The sequence below is a fragment of the Mesitornis unicolor genome, unplaced genomic scaffold (assembly GCF_000695765.1).
Source record: "Mesitornis unicolor isolate BGI_N332 unplaced genomic scaffold, ASM69576v1 scaffold11914, whole genome shotgun sequence".
NCBI classification, from domain to species: Eukaryota; Metazoa; Chordata; class Aves; order Mesitornithiformes; family Mesitornithidae; genus Mesitornis; species Mesitornis unicolor.
This window is the reverse complement of record NW_010179477.1, coordinates 25,491-41,072: the sequence shown is the minus strand read 5'-3', so window position 1 is coordinate 41,072 and position 15,582 is coordinate 25,491. Positions and strand designations below refer to the sequence as shown.

General features: G+C 37.9%; 1 protein-coding gene across 2 annotated transcripts in view; it reads left to right on the top strand.

Moving 5' to 3' along the window:
* PDE6C (phosphodiesterase 6C, cGMP-specific, cone, alpha prime) overlaps window positions 1-13,284 on the top strand; it is a 29,601-nt gene extending 16,317 nt beyond the window's left edge. Inside the window, exons 12-22 of one of the 2 annotated variants that reach the window (XM_010182800.1) lie at window positions 711-857; window positions 1,221-1,328; window positions 1,436-1,545; window positions 3,559-3,646; window positions 5,532-5,632; window positions 6,643-6,750; window positions 7,032-7,095; window positions 8,407-8,481; window positions 8,623-8,706; window positions 9,768-9,921; window positions 12,701-13,284. In XM_010182800.1, the coding sequence (XP_010181102.1) occupies window positions 711-857; window positions 1,221-1,328; window positions 1,436-1,545; window positions 3,559-3,646; window positions 5,532-5,632; window positions 6,643-6,750; window positions 7,032-7,095; window positions 8,407-8,481; window positions 8,623-8,706; window positions 9,768-9,921; window positions 12,701-12,768 (1,107 nt within the window). In that variant the 3' untranslated portion in view covers window positions 12,769-13,284. The remainder of the gene's footprint in view (window positions 1-710; window positions 858-1,220; window positions 1,329-1,435; window positions 1,546-3,558; window positions 3,647-5,531; window positions 5,633-6,642; window positions 6,751-7,031; window positions 7,096-8,406; window positions 8,482-8,622; window positions 8,707-9,767; window positions 9,922-12,700) is intronic. The other variant, XM_010182801.1, reaches the window with a different exon arrangement.
* Window positions 13,285-15,582: the final 2,298 nt, after the last annotated feature.

Sequence of the window (15,582 nt, the reverse complement as noted above, 5' to 3'; positions counted from 1 at the left end):
TTGTATGAATTTTAAAATCTCCAAAAAGCAATTAAAATGAGTTCTCTCAACATTGTGGAGTCACAAATTCAGAGGTCTAATGTCTTCTGCACTACCAAGGCTACATGCAAATGCTTTATCCTATTATAAGACCTGGAATCCCAGATCGCTAATGGGATAAAGCAGGTGTTTCTAGATCTGATGATTCACAAAGTAATGGGTCTTAAACCACCACTGCTTCAGGTTTCCTTGTCCTTGACCTCAGAGCAGAGTAAATACAAAGAAAAATTTCAGGGAGAAGGAAATCTTTTTGCATGGGTGTTCAGCCTTATTTGTTGAAATACGTGCATACATTCAGCCACCTTTCTAGAGTGGGAGAAGCATATCATTTTATACCAGGAAAGATAAACTCCAAGGCCTGAGATTTCTGAAGTATGGAAACGTTGAGATGGCCACAACAGATTGTACTGGAATTCAGAGCAGGAAGAAACACTGTCTGACCAAGACATTTACCTATCCTCTTTGAGAAGAAAGCCAGCAGTATCACAACTGTGATTTCTATCTTAATACACATTAGTTTGTACTGGAACCTGAGGCCTTTGAAGGTACAGTAAACATCCTGTCCTTAGGCGATGCTTCTACTGAAGTCAGAAAATAAAATAAAATAAAAAAGTTTTTCCAACTTTGTTCTTGCCAGAAAAAACCTTTGTGTTTTTGACTTTTCCCAACAGAAAGAAGAATTGCCTGATCCAAAAGATTTAGAACTGTATGAATTCCGCTTCAGCGACTTTCCTGTTACAGAGCATGGCCTAATAACCTGTGGAATACGACTGTTCTTTGAGATAAACGTCGTTGAAAAGTTCAAAGTCCCAGCTGAGGTCTTATTTCTTTTGTCTTGTTTAGACTTATTTTAAGATAGAAGAAAAATAGTTGACTGCAGATACTTCAATATAGAAGTAGGCGATTCTAAAATATTAGTGGTATGGATAGCAATCTTCCACTCTTAATTAAACATCTGCATATTTGTCCTGAAATTGTGTGAGCTACGGAAGTAATTAAATCAATATGCATTTACATGAGACAAATCGGCTGTTTCCATGTTTAACTCAATGAAAAGCAATTATTTTCATAGAACTTGCACATTATTACAGTAATTTCATGGTATATTCCAGTAATTTTACAGGAATTCCATCACTTTGTTTAATTAACAGCACAGTCTTAATCACTTTTGTTCGTAATAGGTCCTTACAAGATGGATGTACACAGTCAGGAAAGGTTATCGAGACATCACTTACCATAACTGGCGACATGGATTCAACGTGGGACAAACAATGTTCACTCTACTGATGGTAATGTTGCTAATACTGACCTTATGTTCACTATTTACTTTTCCTTTCACTTCCAACTGGAAAATTCAGGAAGGTACACAGTCAGAACTGTCTGTTTTCTTTTACAGACAGGCAAAATAAAGAAATACTATAATGATCTAGAAGCCTTTGCCATGGTTGCTGCTGCTTTCTGCCATGACATTGATCACAGAGGGACCAATAACTTGTATCAGATGAAGTGAGTACAAATGCTCAAATATATTAATACCTAGTATTTTTAGTGGCAAATGAAGAAACCATGTCAAAACCTGCAAAAATATAAGGTATACTGAATATTCTATATTCATCTGGCATTGAACAGAATGAACACTTATCCTACGTAAGGTTTCTGCCTCAGAGATGCAGAAGCAGAATCTTAGGAGGATCTCTTGGAGATGCAGTTCATTTTTAAGAGAGACTAAGCTCTTGCAATGTTGCATTGTAGCAGACCCTCATGCACATGAGGCCACAGAGAAATGAAAAAAAAGTAAATCAAAATCCCTAACTGGACTACCTTTTGTCAAGACGGGGCATAAACACTTTTCTGGAGATGGATTCAGGATATGGTTTAGAGGGATGTAGGATTGAAGACACATTCTTTTTCTCTGTTTTCTGCTGTTTGATTTGACTAGCTCAGTGGTTCCCCACCCCCTCCTGAGTTTACTGATTGATGTAGATCCTTTCCTGAGGTGTAATCTCCTCATGTTATACAGGATTCTGAGCTAAAGAGCTTGTGTTCTGCCACTGGGTCCACATGCCAGTAAGTTACCTGTCATGAAGTTAACCTTTGCAATTCATGCTCCTTTTTATCCTGAGAACACATTCTAAAGGATTTCCATATGGTTTTCCCCTTGTTTATGTAACAATATTAATTAGTAGGTTCTTGTTAAAAGCAATATTAATTAATTTTGTTTTAAACTTCCCTTTTTATTACAGCATTAGATATCATGGTGAGACCCATTCTTCTCCAGAAGAGTGAACAATCCACTGTTTAGTCTTTCACATGCTCTGTTAGGGCTTGTTTCTATACGCTAGCCAGAGAACACAGGTTTGTCAGAATATCACGCGCACCAGAAGATTATAACCATAATTTTCTGAGTACAGTTTCCCACCAACTGTATCTCCAGAATGATTCATCCTCCTCTGACCCTGGATACACTCCTCGGGGAGAGGCATTTCAGCCTGCATGTTGGAGCAGTGACGCGAGGGGATTTTCTGATTATTCTCAGGGATTCTCCAGGTGACGTAGGAGAGAGAGAATGACAGACGCTGATTCCTATTCAGTGGACTGCCTCTCATCCAAATAAGTTTAAGTGAGGTTTTAAATCTTCCTACTGTGGTCTTCCCTAGCCGAAAGCCCTCTACGTGAGGTCATACGCAGTAAAGCTATTTATAAAAGTTATCAGGCTTTACCACGACAGTCCTAATCACAAGTCAGAAAATACAGGTAGCATGCAGCAATCCTCCTTGGGTTATCTGAGGAACAGAGTTATTAGACAAGTGAGGAAAGGAGGAAAATACACTTCCAAACATCCAGAACCACCTGAAGCCTACATAGATAGGACACTTCTCCCTTCCTCCCACTACCATGGTCTGACGCAGAATTTCCTCTGCTTGAAGCTTAGCCCAACATCAGAGGAATGCTTCGAGCTCTGTGATAACACTGACCTGAGCTGTCACGACTTGCGCAGTCCATAAAATGGTTATTTTGGGGGAAGGGAGAAGTCCAAGGGCGATAGAGGAATTAAACTCCAGTATACTTACAAGTAAGGTAGAATCACATGGGGCACAGCCCACAGTCATTACAGACAGACAAGAGTTCAAAAGCCGTGTCACATAATAAATACCAAAAGATGCATCAAGGCTATTTTTAAGGTACACAGAAGGTTGCGTAGATTAAACAAACAGCAAAACTGAGCATGAAACACAAAACAGAAGCATGTTTAAAAAAACAGGTTCTGAGTTTTGAGGCATCTAACCACACCTTTGACTTTGGTGGACACTGAACACCCAGTGCTTTCCGATTTCCGTAATTATTCAATCATAAGAGTATTTCATATTTGTTTTTGCTTTGCATCGTACCAATGGTTAAGGTATATAGATTAAACTATTGAACTTGCAGATCAGAAGCATTTTAATCCTAAAAAATCTGAATCCTGAATCAAAAATATTGCCTCCAAAATATTATAAAGAATTGCTTTTTTTTCAACAGGTCAGCTGCTCCGCTGGCAAAACTTCATGGCTCTTCCATTTTAGAAAGGCATCACCTGGAGTACAGTAAAACCCTACTGCAAGATGAGGTATGTCTACATGAACCTCCTGCTTACACTGATCAACACAAAAGATCCAATTGAGTTATGATGTTCCAAATTTCACCACGTCTCATTCATTCCTTTAGGTCCAGATTAAAAAATTATGCTAATATTCATAAATGTAAGACTATCATGCATTGTCCACTTTTAGAGAAACATCAGCAATTCTGCCAGAAACAGGCTCACACAAGATAGAAAAGCTTTACCTCTGGGTCCCACTCACACTCCTCAGGTTTTTTTCCGCTTTCACAAAACAGCTGATGTTGCAACCAAAGCAGAAAACACCATACATACATACAAAATGTTGTAATTAAACCACTGCCCCTGATTCAGGAGGTCTGAGTTCAGCTGCTGGCTCTGGCAGTTGAGTAGCAAAGGAATGGAGCTGTTCATGAAGGGCCCCCTTACCCTAAGCCAGACCTTCCCACACCTCACCTTGCTAAAACAGAGAAGGCAGTATCATGAGGCTCCACTGATGTTGCAACCAAAGCAGAAAACACCATACATACATACAAAATGTTGTAATTAAACCACTGCCCCTGATTCAGGAGGTCTGAGTTCAGCTGCTGGCTCTGGCAGTTGAGTAGCAAAGGAATGGAGCTGTTCATGAAGGCCCCCCTTACCCCTAAGCCAGACCTTCCCACACCTTACCTTGCTAAAACAGAGAAGGCAGTATCACGAGGCTCCACGACAGCTTCTATTACTGATCTTCCCTGAATTAGGCAGATGTCCTCAGCAGCCCTTCCCCAGCAGCTGTTGAGGTGAGGCTCCCCACCTCAGGCTCAAAAAAATGGCGTCAGTGCAGTCCCTCAGGGCCCTCTGTCCCCCAGAGGCCTGCTCCTCTGGTGAGGATCTGCCACTCTTCCCTCAGCGGTGCCTGGCTCTTCCCTGGCTACAAAGAAAGAGACTGTTTGCGAGTCTTTACTATGTACGTTACAGGGAAATAAATTTAACAGGCACGGCTTGAACACGTGTCCTTTCTATCCCACTTGTTCACAGCAGCATGGCGGGCTGTGAACCCTCACAATTCCACCCTCATTTTTCATTTTCTCAGACCTGTGGTGGTGCCATTTCCTGACCTTGTGAGGCCACAGAATGAATCCTTACGCTAACCAGTAGCACAATAATCATAAAAAGCCCAGAAGATTTATGATTTAAAAAAAACCCAATACAAAACCACCTTTACCTTCATTGATGGTGATCTACTTTTTCAAATGTGAGATGCTGGGGACTAACCTCTGCTCTTTGCTGGAGCAGTTGTCAGGACCTCTGGAGGCCTTCGACAGCAGCATCGCTGTGCCACGTGCTCTCACAGGTATTGTCCCCTCAGTTAAAGAAGGAAGGAAAATGGGACACTTAGAAAAATGCTGGGTGTGATGCTCTCATTCCCTTTGCCTGAGGAAAAGGCCATTACACTTATGACACTAGGTCCATAACAGCACTGCAGGAAACTGGTGTCTACTGTGGAGCTTTAAAAAGTCTAGGAAAATTAGGTTTATGGAATGTGAACTGTAAAGAAATCATGAAGAACTCCCATTTCTTTACTAATTATGAGGCAGATAGGTGGTTTTCTTTGGATTTATATATGGCAATACCAGGACTTGCAACTGTTTGAGTCACTGTGGATTTAGGTATTTGTGTAGACTCTGGGGACAGCATCTTAAATCCACCTACCATTCACACAGTTATTTTAGCCATTTATTAGCCATGAATAAGGGCCATCTTTAGAAACATTTTTATCATTTGTGGCATTCTTTTAATTTAGGGGCTGTAGTTGGCCAATTTTGTTATATTATTCTGAGACAGCCTGTATAGTACAAACCAAAGACAGTGTTATAAAAGGAACTGAATTCGTAAACTTTCCATCTTGCAGAGTTTAAACATCTTCCAGAACCTAAATAAGCGCCAGTATGAAACTGTTCTACACTTATTTGAAGTTGCAATAATAGCAACTGACTTGGCTTTGTATTTCAAGTAAGTAAAAAATTCTGTATAACCTCCTACTGAAAAAAATGTCAATCCTATACAGTTTATAACTATAGTTTTTAGTTGTCTATATGCTGAGTACAGAGCTATATTTGGCATACACTTAGTAGGTCATTCATATATGCTTTCCGTCACAGCAAACACTTTCAGAAGTGTGGATTCTGTAGTCTATTGTGTACGTGTGTGATCTCCAGCGTATCATACTACACTTGCTTATACTAAGCAGGAGTGTGCTTAAGACATGGAAATTCAGATGCTGGTTTAAAAACAAAACTGCAGATGTCTACTGATTCCAGTGCTAAATATGCCAAAGACTCCAAATATCACATCATCCATCCTGCTCACAAGTTACTGAATTAATGTGCTATTACAATGGCTATTTTCCTTAAAGATATATGGAGCCTTTTGTTTTGGTTCAGAAGTCTTATGACTGGGGCCAATTTAAAGCCTGGAGACATGAAACAATTCAGTGAGTTGTTCAACAGCAGTTATGAAATTTTAGTGAACAGTAATTCCAGTATTTCATTCATTCTAAATGCAAATTAAAAGATTTATTAAGCAATAGCAAGACACATTTATGTTTGTCAAAGTTCTTCTCAGGTGTTAGTGTTTTGGATTTTTGAGAGGAGGGAGTGGAAGAATATTTATTAGTATTTGCTTCACTTTTCCTAATTCATCATGTAACAGGAAGTAACAAAACATGTAATACTAAAGGAATCAGAATGTCACCCTAAACAGTTTAATACGAAGAGCCAGGAAATGGGTTATCTGTTTCTTTGTCAGGAAATCTGACATGATGTTTTACATGTCAGCGGTATACAGCAAAATAGAAATGTGCTAGGTTACCTGAAAAGTTTATGTTCAACAGCAAGAAGGTGTCACTTTGACACTACTCTGGCTAGGATACTACTTTGGAAAAGCATAAATATCAGAAATATGGTTTTCTATTTAATTTTTAATGTATGAACTATATATGGTTTATTGGTATGTTTTAACAGGAAAAGAACTATGTTTCAAAAGATTGTGGATGCCATTGAAAAAATGGAAACAGAAGAGGAAGCAATTAAATATATATCTATTGATCCAACCAAAAAAGAAGTCATCATGTAGGTGGTTCCTATTTTACTCTTTATTCAACCAGTTATCTAGGACCAGATTTTGAAAGAATTTGGGCACCTAAACATGTTAACTAAGACTTGGTGTTCTTGTCCAATGATTGAGCGTAATCATGGTTTTAAACCAGAAATAGATGTATACAACCTTCTCAAAATGTGCAAAACGTGCCTCCATCTGCATCTTACGTATCTAAAGACCACAAAAATCCAGTCTTTCTTTTTTCCCTTTCCTCATCCTAACTATACTCCCGTTTCGTTTTGTGTCTTCAAAGGGCCATGATGATGACTGGATGTGACCTGTCTGCTATAACCAAGCCTTGGGAAGTGCAAAGCAAGGTAGGTACTTTTCAGACAGACAAGACTGCATTTGCTATCTGGTTTACTGCCTATTTGATGCATGATCATCTAGGAAAAAATACTTCTTATCGTTTTATACGTATTTAAGTATTTGCACCCAGCTAGGTTTGCAGCAAACAATTTCTATTTTTCTGTCACTGTGAGCATAAGGGTTCCATGATGCCTCTCCCCAACCACTCTTCAGTTGTTCCGCCCTTCTCTACTTGGCCTTCAGCTAAAACTGGCATCCCTGATTCTGTCAGCTGTTCTAGATACCCTTAAATATCACAGCTGCTATCCAACTTTTGCTATTTTTCAGGTATTTTTAAAGTACAGGTTTAACAACAGTATGACTTGAATTAATTGTGTCTATTCTGTGGATCTTGATGCCATTTCAAAGTAGCTTAAACATGCTAAAAATAAATTCCGTAATACAGTGTGAGACTGCTTTGTTATTAAGTACTTCAAGTACTTCAGTACTGCTTGACCATCACGCTGAAGCTCATCACTGAGCCTTACAGGAATAGGTTTTAACTATGAATAATCAAATTATAACTGCAAGATCCTCGTGGAGCCTTCTAAGTAAAACACATTAAAGGTAGTAGAGGATTCTGTTACATTGCTAATATTATCTTGTTCCTGTTGACAATAATCTATCATTTACTCAGCATGCACCAGAGCATCGGTAGAGAATTTGCTGGAAAAAGCCTTAAGTACACCAGAGAGCGTCTGTAATTTTTAAAAGAGGTGCTTGGCTATCTCTACAGGAACTAAAGAGTGGAATTCTATTGTGTTTGAGCAAAACTCTTGATTTCCAGAGAACTTTTAAAACTACTCTGAGATAACACAGCCAGCAAAAAAGAAGTCCTCTCTTTCCGAGAGGGAATTTAGTAACAATAAAGTAGTATACAGTCATATGCCAGTTATGGTTCATCAACATTTTCACATTTTCTGGAAAGCCGTATTCTTTTATTTATTTCACAGAATCACAGAATGGTTTGGGTTGGAAGGGACCTTAGAGATTATCTGGTCCAACCCCCCTGCCATGGGCAGGGACACCTCCCACTACTCCAGGTTGCTCAAAGCCCCGTCCAGCCTGGCCTTGAACACTTCCAGGCAATTTCCACAGTTTCCCTGGACAACCTGCTCCAGTGTGTCACCGCCCTCACAGTAAAGATTTCTTCCTAATATCTAGTCCAAACCTGCCCTCTTCCAGTTTAAAGCCATTACCCTTTGTCCTATAGCTTATTTATTTAAATGTACTGCTTTCTGCTGACACTTGAATTGAATCACTGAATTGTGACTATTCAGGTTGCCCTCATGGTTGCAAATGAATTCTGGGAGCAAGGTGACCTAGAACGAACTGTGCTGCAGCAACAACCAATTGTAAGTACTAAATAATGTAACTGTGATAAGCAGTATTAACTGCTACTAAATCATTGACTAGACAGTGGTCCATGATGCTTGCTAGATCATTATACCAGAAAGTGCATCTACATAATCTCAATTACTGCTGTTTTGTTCTAGCCTATGATGGATAGAAACAAAGGAGATGAACTACCTAAGCTCCAAGTTGGTTTCATAGATTTTGTGTGTACATTTGTGTACAAGGTAAGAATATTACTTTCTTTCGTTTTCCCACTGCAGCAGTTCTGACGGCACAATTAGTGACAAACTACTTTAGTTAAATAATTCCAGACAGCAGAAGGACTCCTGGTCACAGGGTAAACAGCTATCACAACTGCCACAATTTTTCAGTCTTTTGTTACACAGGAGAATTGCTCCCACAAAGCAAATTCAAGAGATGTGAAGAAAACTCATAACAAGTGAGTATCTCAGCGAAACTTGAGGGCACTAAGGTGTTGTTACTACCCTCAAAGACTGAGTTAAGAAGGTAAAGCCCAGTCTGATTCTTCACAGTCCCATTCAATATAAGTATGCAACATGTGGATGGCTAACGAAAGCAGTTAATGGCACAGCAAAGGGAACAGGAAACTTGCAGCTTTCTTGAAATACAGACATTCTGTATCTTCTGTAGGGCACTGAAATGCCAACATTATTAATCCCTGTCTAGCTTTTAGTATTATCCCAGAACGTCAGGCAGAAAAGTGACAAGTAATAGTTTAACAACTTCAGATACATCCTCATCTGTTTGGAATATCCTACAGGACACGAGACTTTTTAAATCTATTCCAGTACAGATAATCGTATGATAAAATGTAGTGTATCACAGCTGTAATTTTATTATATGAATCAGACTATCAAATGTGAGCTTAGGGAAGATACTACAATGTGCAGTATATATAATTCAGATTTTTTCCAACTGAATACACGCACAGTACAGCATTATTATCTCAGCACAGTATTTCCAATGACGCACCACCACTGCATGGCCAAGAACATGCTTTCCAACGCACACCATCAGTACTCACGCTATTTCTTTCAAATTTTTTTCTCTTCTACAGAAAACCCACTACCAGCGACGGAACAAGTGCCTGAAAAAATGTGAAATCAAATAAAATTAATTCATCTAGCATACACACAGAATTAAATTTAATAGAAAAATGAAAAATAATGTTTTCTCTGCAAAGCAGCACTATCTCCACAAACTCAGACGTTACAAACCATCAGTTTACAAATTTCTAATCTACTAATTTAAATTGTTTGTACAGGAATTCTCGAGGTTTCACAAGGAAATTACACCTATGTTTGATGGTCTTCAAAACAACAGGGTTGAGTGGAAAACACGAGCTGATGAATATGAAGAGAAGATGAAAGTTATTGAGGAACAAAAGAAAAAGGAAGAAGAAGCAGCTGCCAAAAAAGGTTAAGTAACTTCTAAGGTTTTCATTTCTATATATTTATTTGTAAGGCAGTCAACATTCTCTCTCTCTCTCTCTCAAATTCACATAAGCAGTGCTCTTGTGCAATATTCTATTAAATTTTACACTAATGGTACACGAGTTCTGAATGCGCCAAATTAGCTTTATCTTTACTTGGAAGAGGACCAACATTGAAGGATTACACAAATCCAGCACACCGACCTTACCTACTAAACTGCAGAATTATAGAAAATACAGCCATCACACAAGTGAAGAGAACGCAAAATTTCTTTTGCCTTAAGACTTAAAACTGAATGTAATTAAACATTTAATTATCTGTGACTGCTGCAATCACCTGAAACACTAGAGATGTATCAAAGTTCTGTGTGGCATCAGCCCCAAATGTATTCAGGTGCTTTGTTAAAGCTGAAAATGAATAGCATAAGGAAAAGAGATGGGAATGAATAGTGTGCATTTGGAACATTAAAAAGCAGTGTAAATCTCCATTTCTCTTCCAAGTTTAAGATAAAGCTTTTGGCTCTAGTCCCCTACCATCAGTTTTCTGGTTGAAACACACTCTTTTGTATTACAAATTTAACACTAATCTTCCTAAGACAGCCCAGGTCCTAAAATTGAAAGTATGGTTCTGCATATGATACCCTAGAAGATAATCTGATTTTATAGAAACTGAGAAACACAAGTGGAAGAGCGAAACCAGTCCATTATTGTTATTCTGTATTGCATGCAGAACAGCAGGTCAACAGCTCTGCCAATCAGCCGAGATGACTGAAGAGGTTCAGAGATTAAAACTAAAACACACGTGATTCCTACAGAACAATTTGCCGTCAGCTAGTTTGAAGAAGATAAATTAGTTTACTCTAAGTGTTTCACATCTTTAAGACACAAAACAGTATTGAATAATACATTTGTTGATCAGTGCCTGTGGGACATAGGTGAGTATTCTTCACATTTCACACAAAAGAGAGGCTACTCAGGGCCACCCATCAAGTTGCTGTCAGAGTGTGAAGTGGAACTAGATTGTTACTGGCTCCCAAAATCAATGACACTAGGCTAAGATTTAAAAAAAATGTTGTGGCAAAGAGGTTAGAAAAGTACAGTAAGTTACACGGTTTAATCACAGTTCAATAAAATGAGTCAAATATTACTGTTGTAATAAAATCACAAGGAAGATTTTGGCCTGCTCACACTGTGATACCACTTACACACACTTGCACAGAAATTATGCCCACTCCATTGTCTCCCAAATTTATTTTTAGAAACACTTTTTTGCAATTAATCATATAATCGTATTTATGGAAGATTAAGTTATTGCTGAGAGTGAGCTGGTTGCAAGTACGAACAAAGTGCTCTTCCCTTACACTGGAACGTGCATCTGAACTCCACAGAAATACCAGCAAAGCAAAACCAAACCACCCAGGACCCACACGCAAACCTCCTTATACATTTGCTTTCTTGGCAAAGAGAGTAGTACTAAAGCCTGATCCTATGCCCTTAAGCATCATGTTCTGAAATAAAAAACAAACTCTACATTTAGGAAGACTCAGGTATTCCTAACACCGCCTGAAGTTAGGACCATTGTTCATCATTGATATTTTGGAATCACAGTCATCGACTTAAGGAGAGCAGTATTTTCCCACAAGGAACCTTACACAGGCAAGCATGGACAGACTGATTTGCAGGAGCTAACAATTTGACCGTTGCATGTCATAACTGATATCACAAAATGTAAGTGAATTATTTTTTATCTTTTTAAATGTGCACTGGAATGAGGCCATGCACATTGGTGAAGAAAAGATCTGTCACTGTCAAATCAAGGCCATGTAAATACATGAGTGTCAGTGCATACAAACAGTAATGTGACACGTGCTGAACCACAGTGGTTTCTCTAGATCACGCTGACCTGGCTATCCTTAGCCATTCAGAAAACAAAATAAGCATATTTGCTGAACCACTGCAGTGGAAAGTTCAGAGCAGAAACAAAAATAGAATACAGTATTAAACTACGAAAATAAAATACGTAGTTAGTAACATAGTGTTGATTATGTCCACAGATTGCAGAGGGTAGGACACTGATTATGTGACATGTTTCAATGCAGGTGGAAAGGGTCGAAAATGACCTAGTAACATGGTGAGCCACAGCTTTCAAATGTAAGTTTTAATTCTAATATTGGTATCTTGCCTTAAATGAACCTGGAACCGCAATTTATTACACTGAAAGAATCTTAACTGAGACCAGTGAACATCTGTGGAATCATTTGAGAGAGAGACAGTAGCAGAATCAGTAGCTACAGATACAAACACAGCAAGTGTCTCTCTCTCTCTTAACTGGTTATTAGAAAGGGATTCATGCAGGGTTGGATAAAGACTTACGCAATTAGGTCAAATTACAGTTTTTGTGTCATCTGCTTCAAAAACAGATTCACAGATTATATTGATCCAAGAGTTTATTTCTTTTGCATGGCTTGCATACCGCAGTCTTGTATGTGTGGGACAGAGCTGTCTATATTTAACTCCTGAAACTTTCCAGGAAGAGTGGTTCAGAGTGTGTTTGGTCCTTTGAGAAATGCTGGTATCAACTGCTACACTATATATAGCATGTGTTATTGCTGCTTACTGCATTTTCCCAGACAAGCTGTCACAGCACGTTCAACTTTCTGAAGGTCAAACACACATAATATGCATATCACAAAAGTAACACCTATTTAACAAAAAATCAGAGCAGCTAAAATTAACAGAAAATACTCACTTTTCTTGTTTTTCAGCAGAAAATGCAGCTGGAGGTGGTGGCGGTGGAGAGGATGGAAAATCCAAAACATGTATAATTTTGTAATTCTTTATCTTGGACACTGTTTCTGCTACAGAAAAGACATCTAGAAAGAACTTCATTGAGCCCCAGCAAATTTCTGCTTCGCATAGAATAGTATAGACGGATTTCTTAACAAACCTCTTAAACACTTGCCATTTGCTGGAAATAATTCTTAATGGAGTAAACAGTTAAAATTAAAACCTGGGAAATTTAAAAAAAAAAAAGGTGCGAAATGAGTTAACTGTGCACTCTAGGTATTTTTTTCATGTCACTCCATTTATATGCAGTATTTTTACTAAAATATATAACTTCTCCACACTGTCCAGAAAAAATACAAATAATTTTGACAGTTCTTACGTGAAATTACTGAATGAAATCTAACATGTACAATTCAAACAAAAAACTGCAATTTTCATAACATGTATATTTAGATTTTTTTATATTATGTGTATTTACCTAATCTGGAATTGTCCTTCTCCTTCACTCTCAATACTATAAATTTCTAGAGTAAACATCTCTGTTACTTTTAGGAATGCTAAAAGCAGGTCCATGGTACACATTTTTCAAAACTACCAAGGATAAATCGCAGCCATAGCTCAGAGAAACCACACTTCTGCCATGTGCAAATGGCTCTGCCCACAGTTCCTAAGCTGACCACTTTTTATGCTGAAAATCTGAAAAGGCAGACCATAAACATGATACTTTTCATGCAAGTAAGAGTTTCCTAAGATACCTATACCAGTATATCTACAGCAGGATCTACATTCAAAGGCATTTTAAAAGGCTCGCGTACTCCCAATGCACCTTTTTCAAAAATGCACTAAATGGAAGCACTTGAAAGCCAAAGACCTGGCACCAAGGTAACCTCGCGAGGGAGAGGACGGCAGAAGGAGAGCACATCAGAATTCACACCACCTCCTTTTCTACCACCAAGAGGACAGACTGCACACAAATTAGCTCTTCATAAACACCCATCTCCCTACCAAAACCTGAACTGAAGAACGAGAGTCCACTCCATCCCTTCTACTCAGGTCTCATGAAGCCAGCTCCTCCTGCAGACGAGGGAAGGAAAATGGCAAGTACATTACGCACGAATCTCACTGTTCACCAGAACCAGTTTCAAATCTAAGAGGAGATGGATGTCAAATGCAATTCCTGCAATAAACAAGTCTGACATGCAGACTCCATGCTGCCACTTTTCTTTCCCCTTTAAAGAAAGCAGACCCATACTTCATGTTCTCTCTGAAGGGCCCTCAGCATCCACAGAGAAGGCAGAATGACTGGATGATTTGCTGTATTATATACCTTTCTGAGAATGCTCTATGAATATAGATACTGTGTACAAATATCATCCAAAATTAAAGGAATCCACATTAAAAAAAACCCCAAACACTTATTACCTACAAATGGGCCAAACATTTTATGCAAACTTAGTTATGACATAAATCTGGGTATCATGTATTATTTTCTGTATTAAATGCAGATATTAAGGAAAGCTATTTCAAGGTTGTTTAATGATGTAATTTTATTCAAACTGTATTAAATGATGTATTAAATGATGTATTTAATATGTATATTGTACCATTTCATAACTCTGCTTTGAAGACCCAAAGAGGAGCTAGTTATCCAGAACACATAATATACAATATTTGAAGCAACAAATATAGCAACACATTCGACAAAAGCCCCTTTGGGCAAGTTGCACACATGTAAGCAGATTGCTGCAGATTGGATTTGACTCTCAACCAAGCTTGCAAGATGACAGAGAATTAACCTTTAAATCCACCTTCTTACCTAAAGAAGCCTTCATGTGAGGCTATGCTTATTTCTTACTCAAGGACACCCTAAATATGTCCTTCTGCTGCCGTCTATTATGTAAGTACAAACTGTTTAAATGTAATTATGTTTAGTAACACTTGTAAATAGAGTTCTCAACTTACTCATATGAGTGCATGTAAAGTGTTCATAAATACACTTCAACTATCTCTGCTGTTACATTTTCCACATCAAATACTTATAAATACTTTCTATAAATATATCTACAGTTGGAAGCACTTATAAAAAATATATTTTATACAACATCAGCTTTCCTCAGATTAACACGAACATTTAATTAAAAAAAGTTTGTCCTTCCTATCAAAAGTAACTTTCATCCAAAAAGGAAAATAGCCACTGTAATTATTCATGTGCAGACTGTTTCTTTGTAAACAAAATAAAAGAATGTTTAAAGTTGTATTGCAATTTGAAGAGAAAGATGAATCCAGTAAGTTTCTCAAGCAGCATACATTCTTTACGTGCATGTTTAGGATTACACTTTAAAGAAGGATTAACAAATCAATGTCAAGGAGATCAGAAACCATAGGTAACACACAAGTCACACGTACATCTCCAGGAGAAAGCCACACACTTTGTGTTTTACATCAAAAATTTCACCAACCAACCAGATTTTCTAAGTGGAATTATCAGTCACATTATATTGTAACTAAAATTTAAAACAAAGCCACAACGAACTAAACTTTTCTAAGGAGTAGGGGAGACAGTTCAGACATGATCTACTTAATTCAAGCAAAGTACATATTAGATAAGAACTGAACTTCTCAAACAGCATTTGAAAACACTAACGGAGACTAATACCTGAATATTAGTCTACATGACCAATACATTTCAGGCTATTAACTCTTGTTTAACAAATTAGAAATATGAATATATTAAAGTGTATGGCTTTAAACTAAAAACAGAATCTTCAAAAATGACCCTTCGCAAAAATCTGACAATAACTGAAGTTTGGGATAAAACAAAAAGCAGCCAACTTCCCTAATGTAAAGTCAATAAACTACA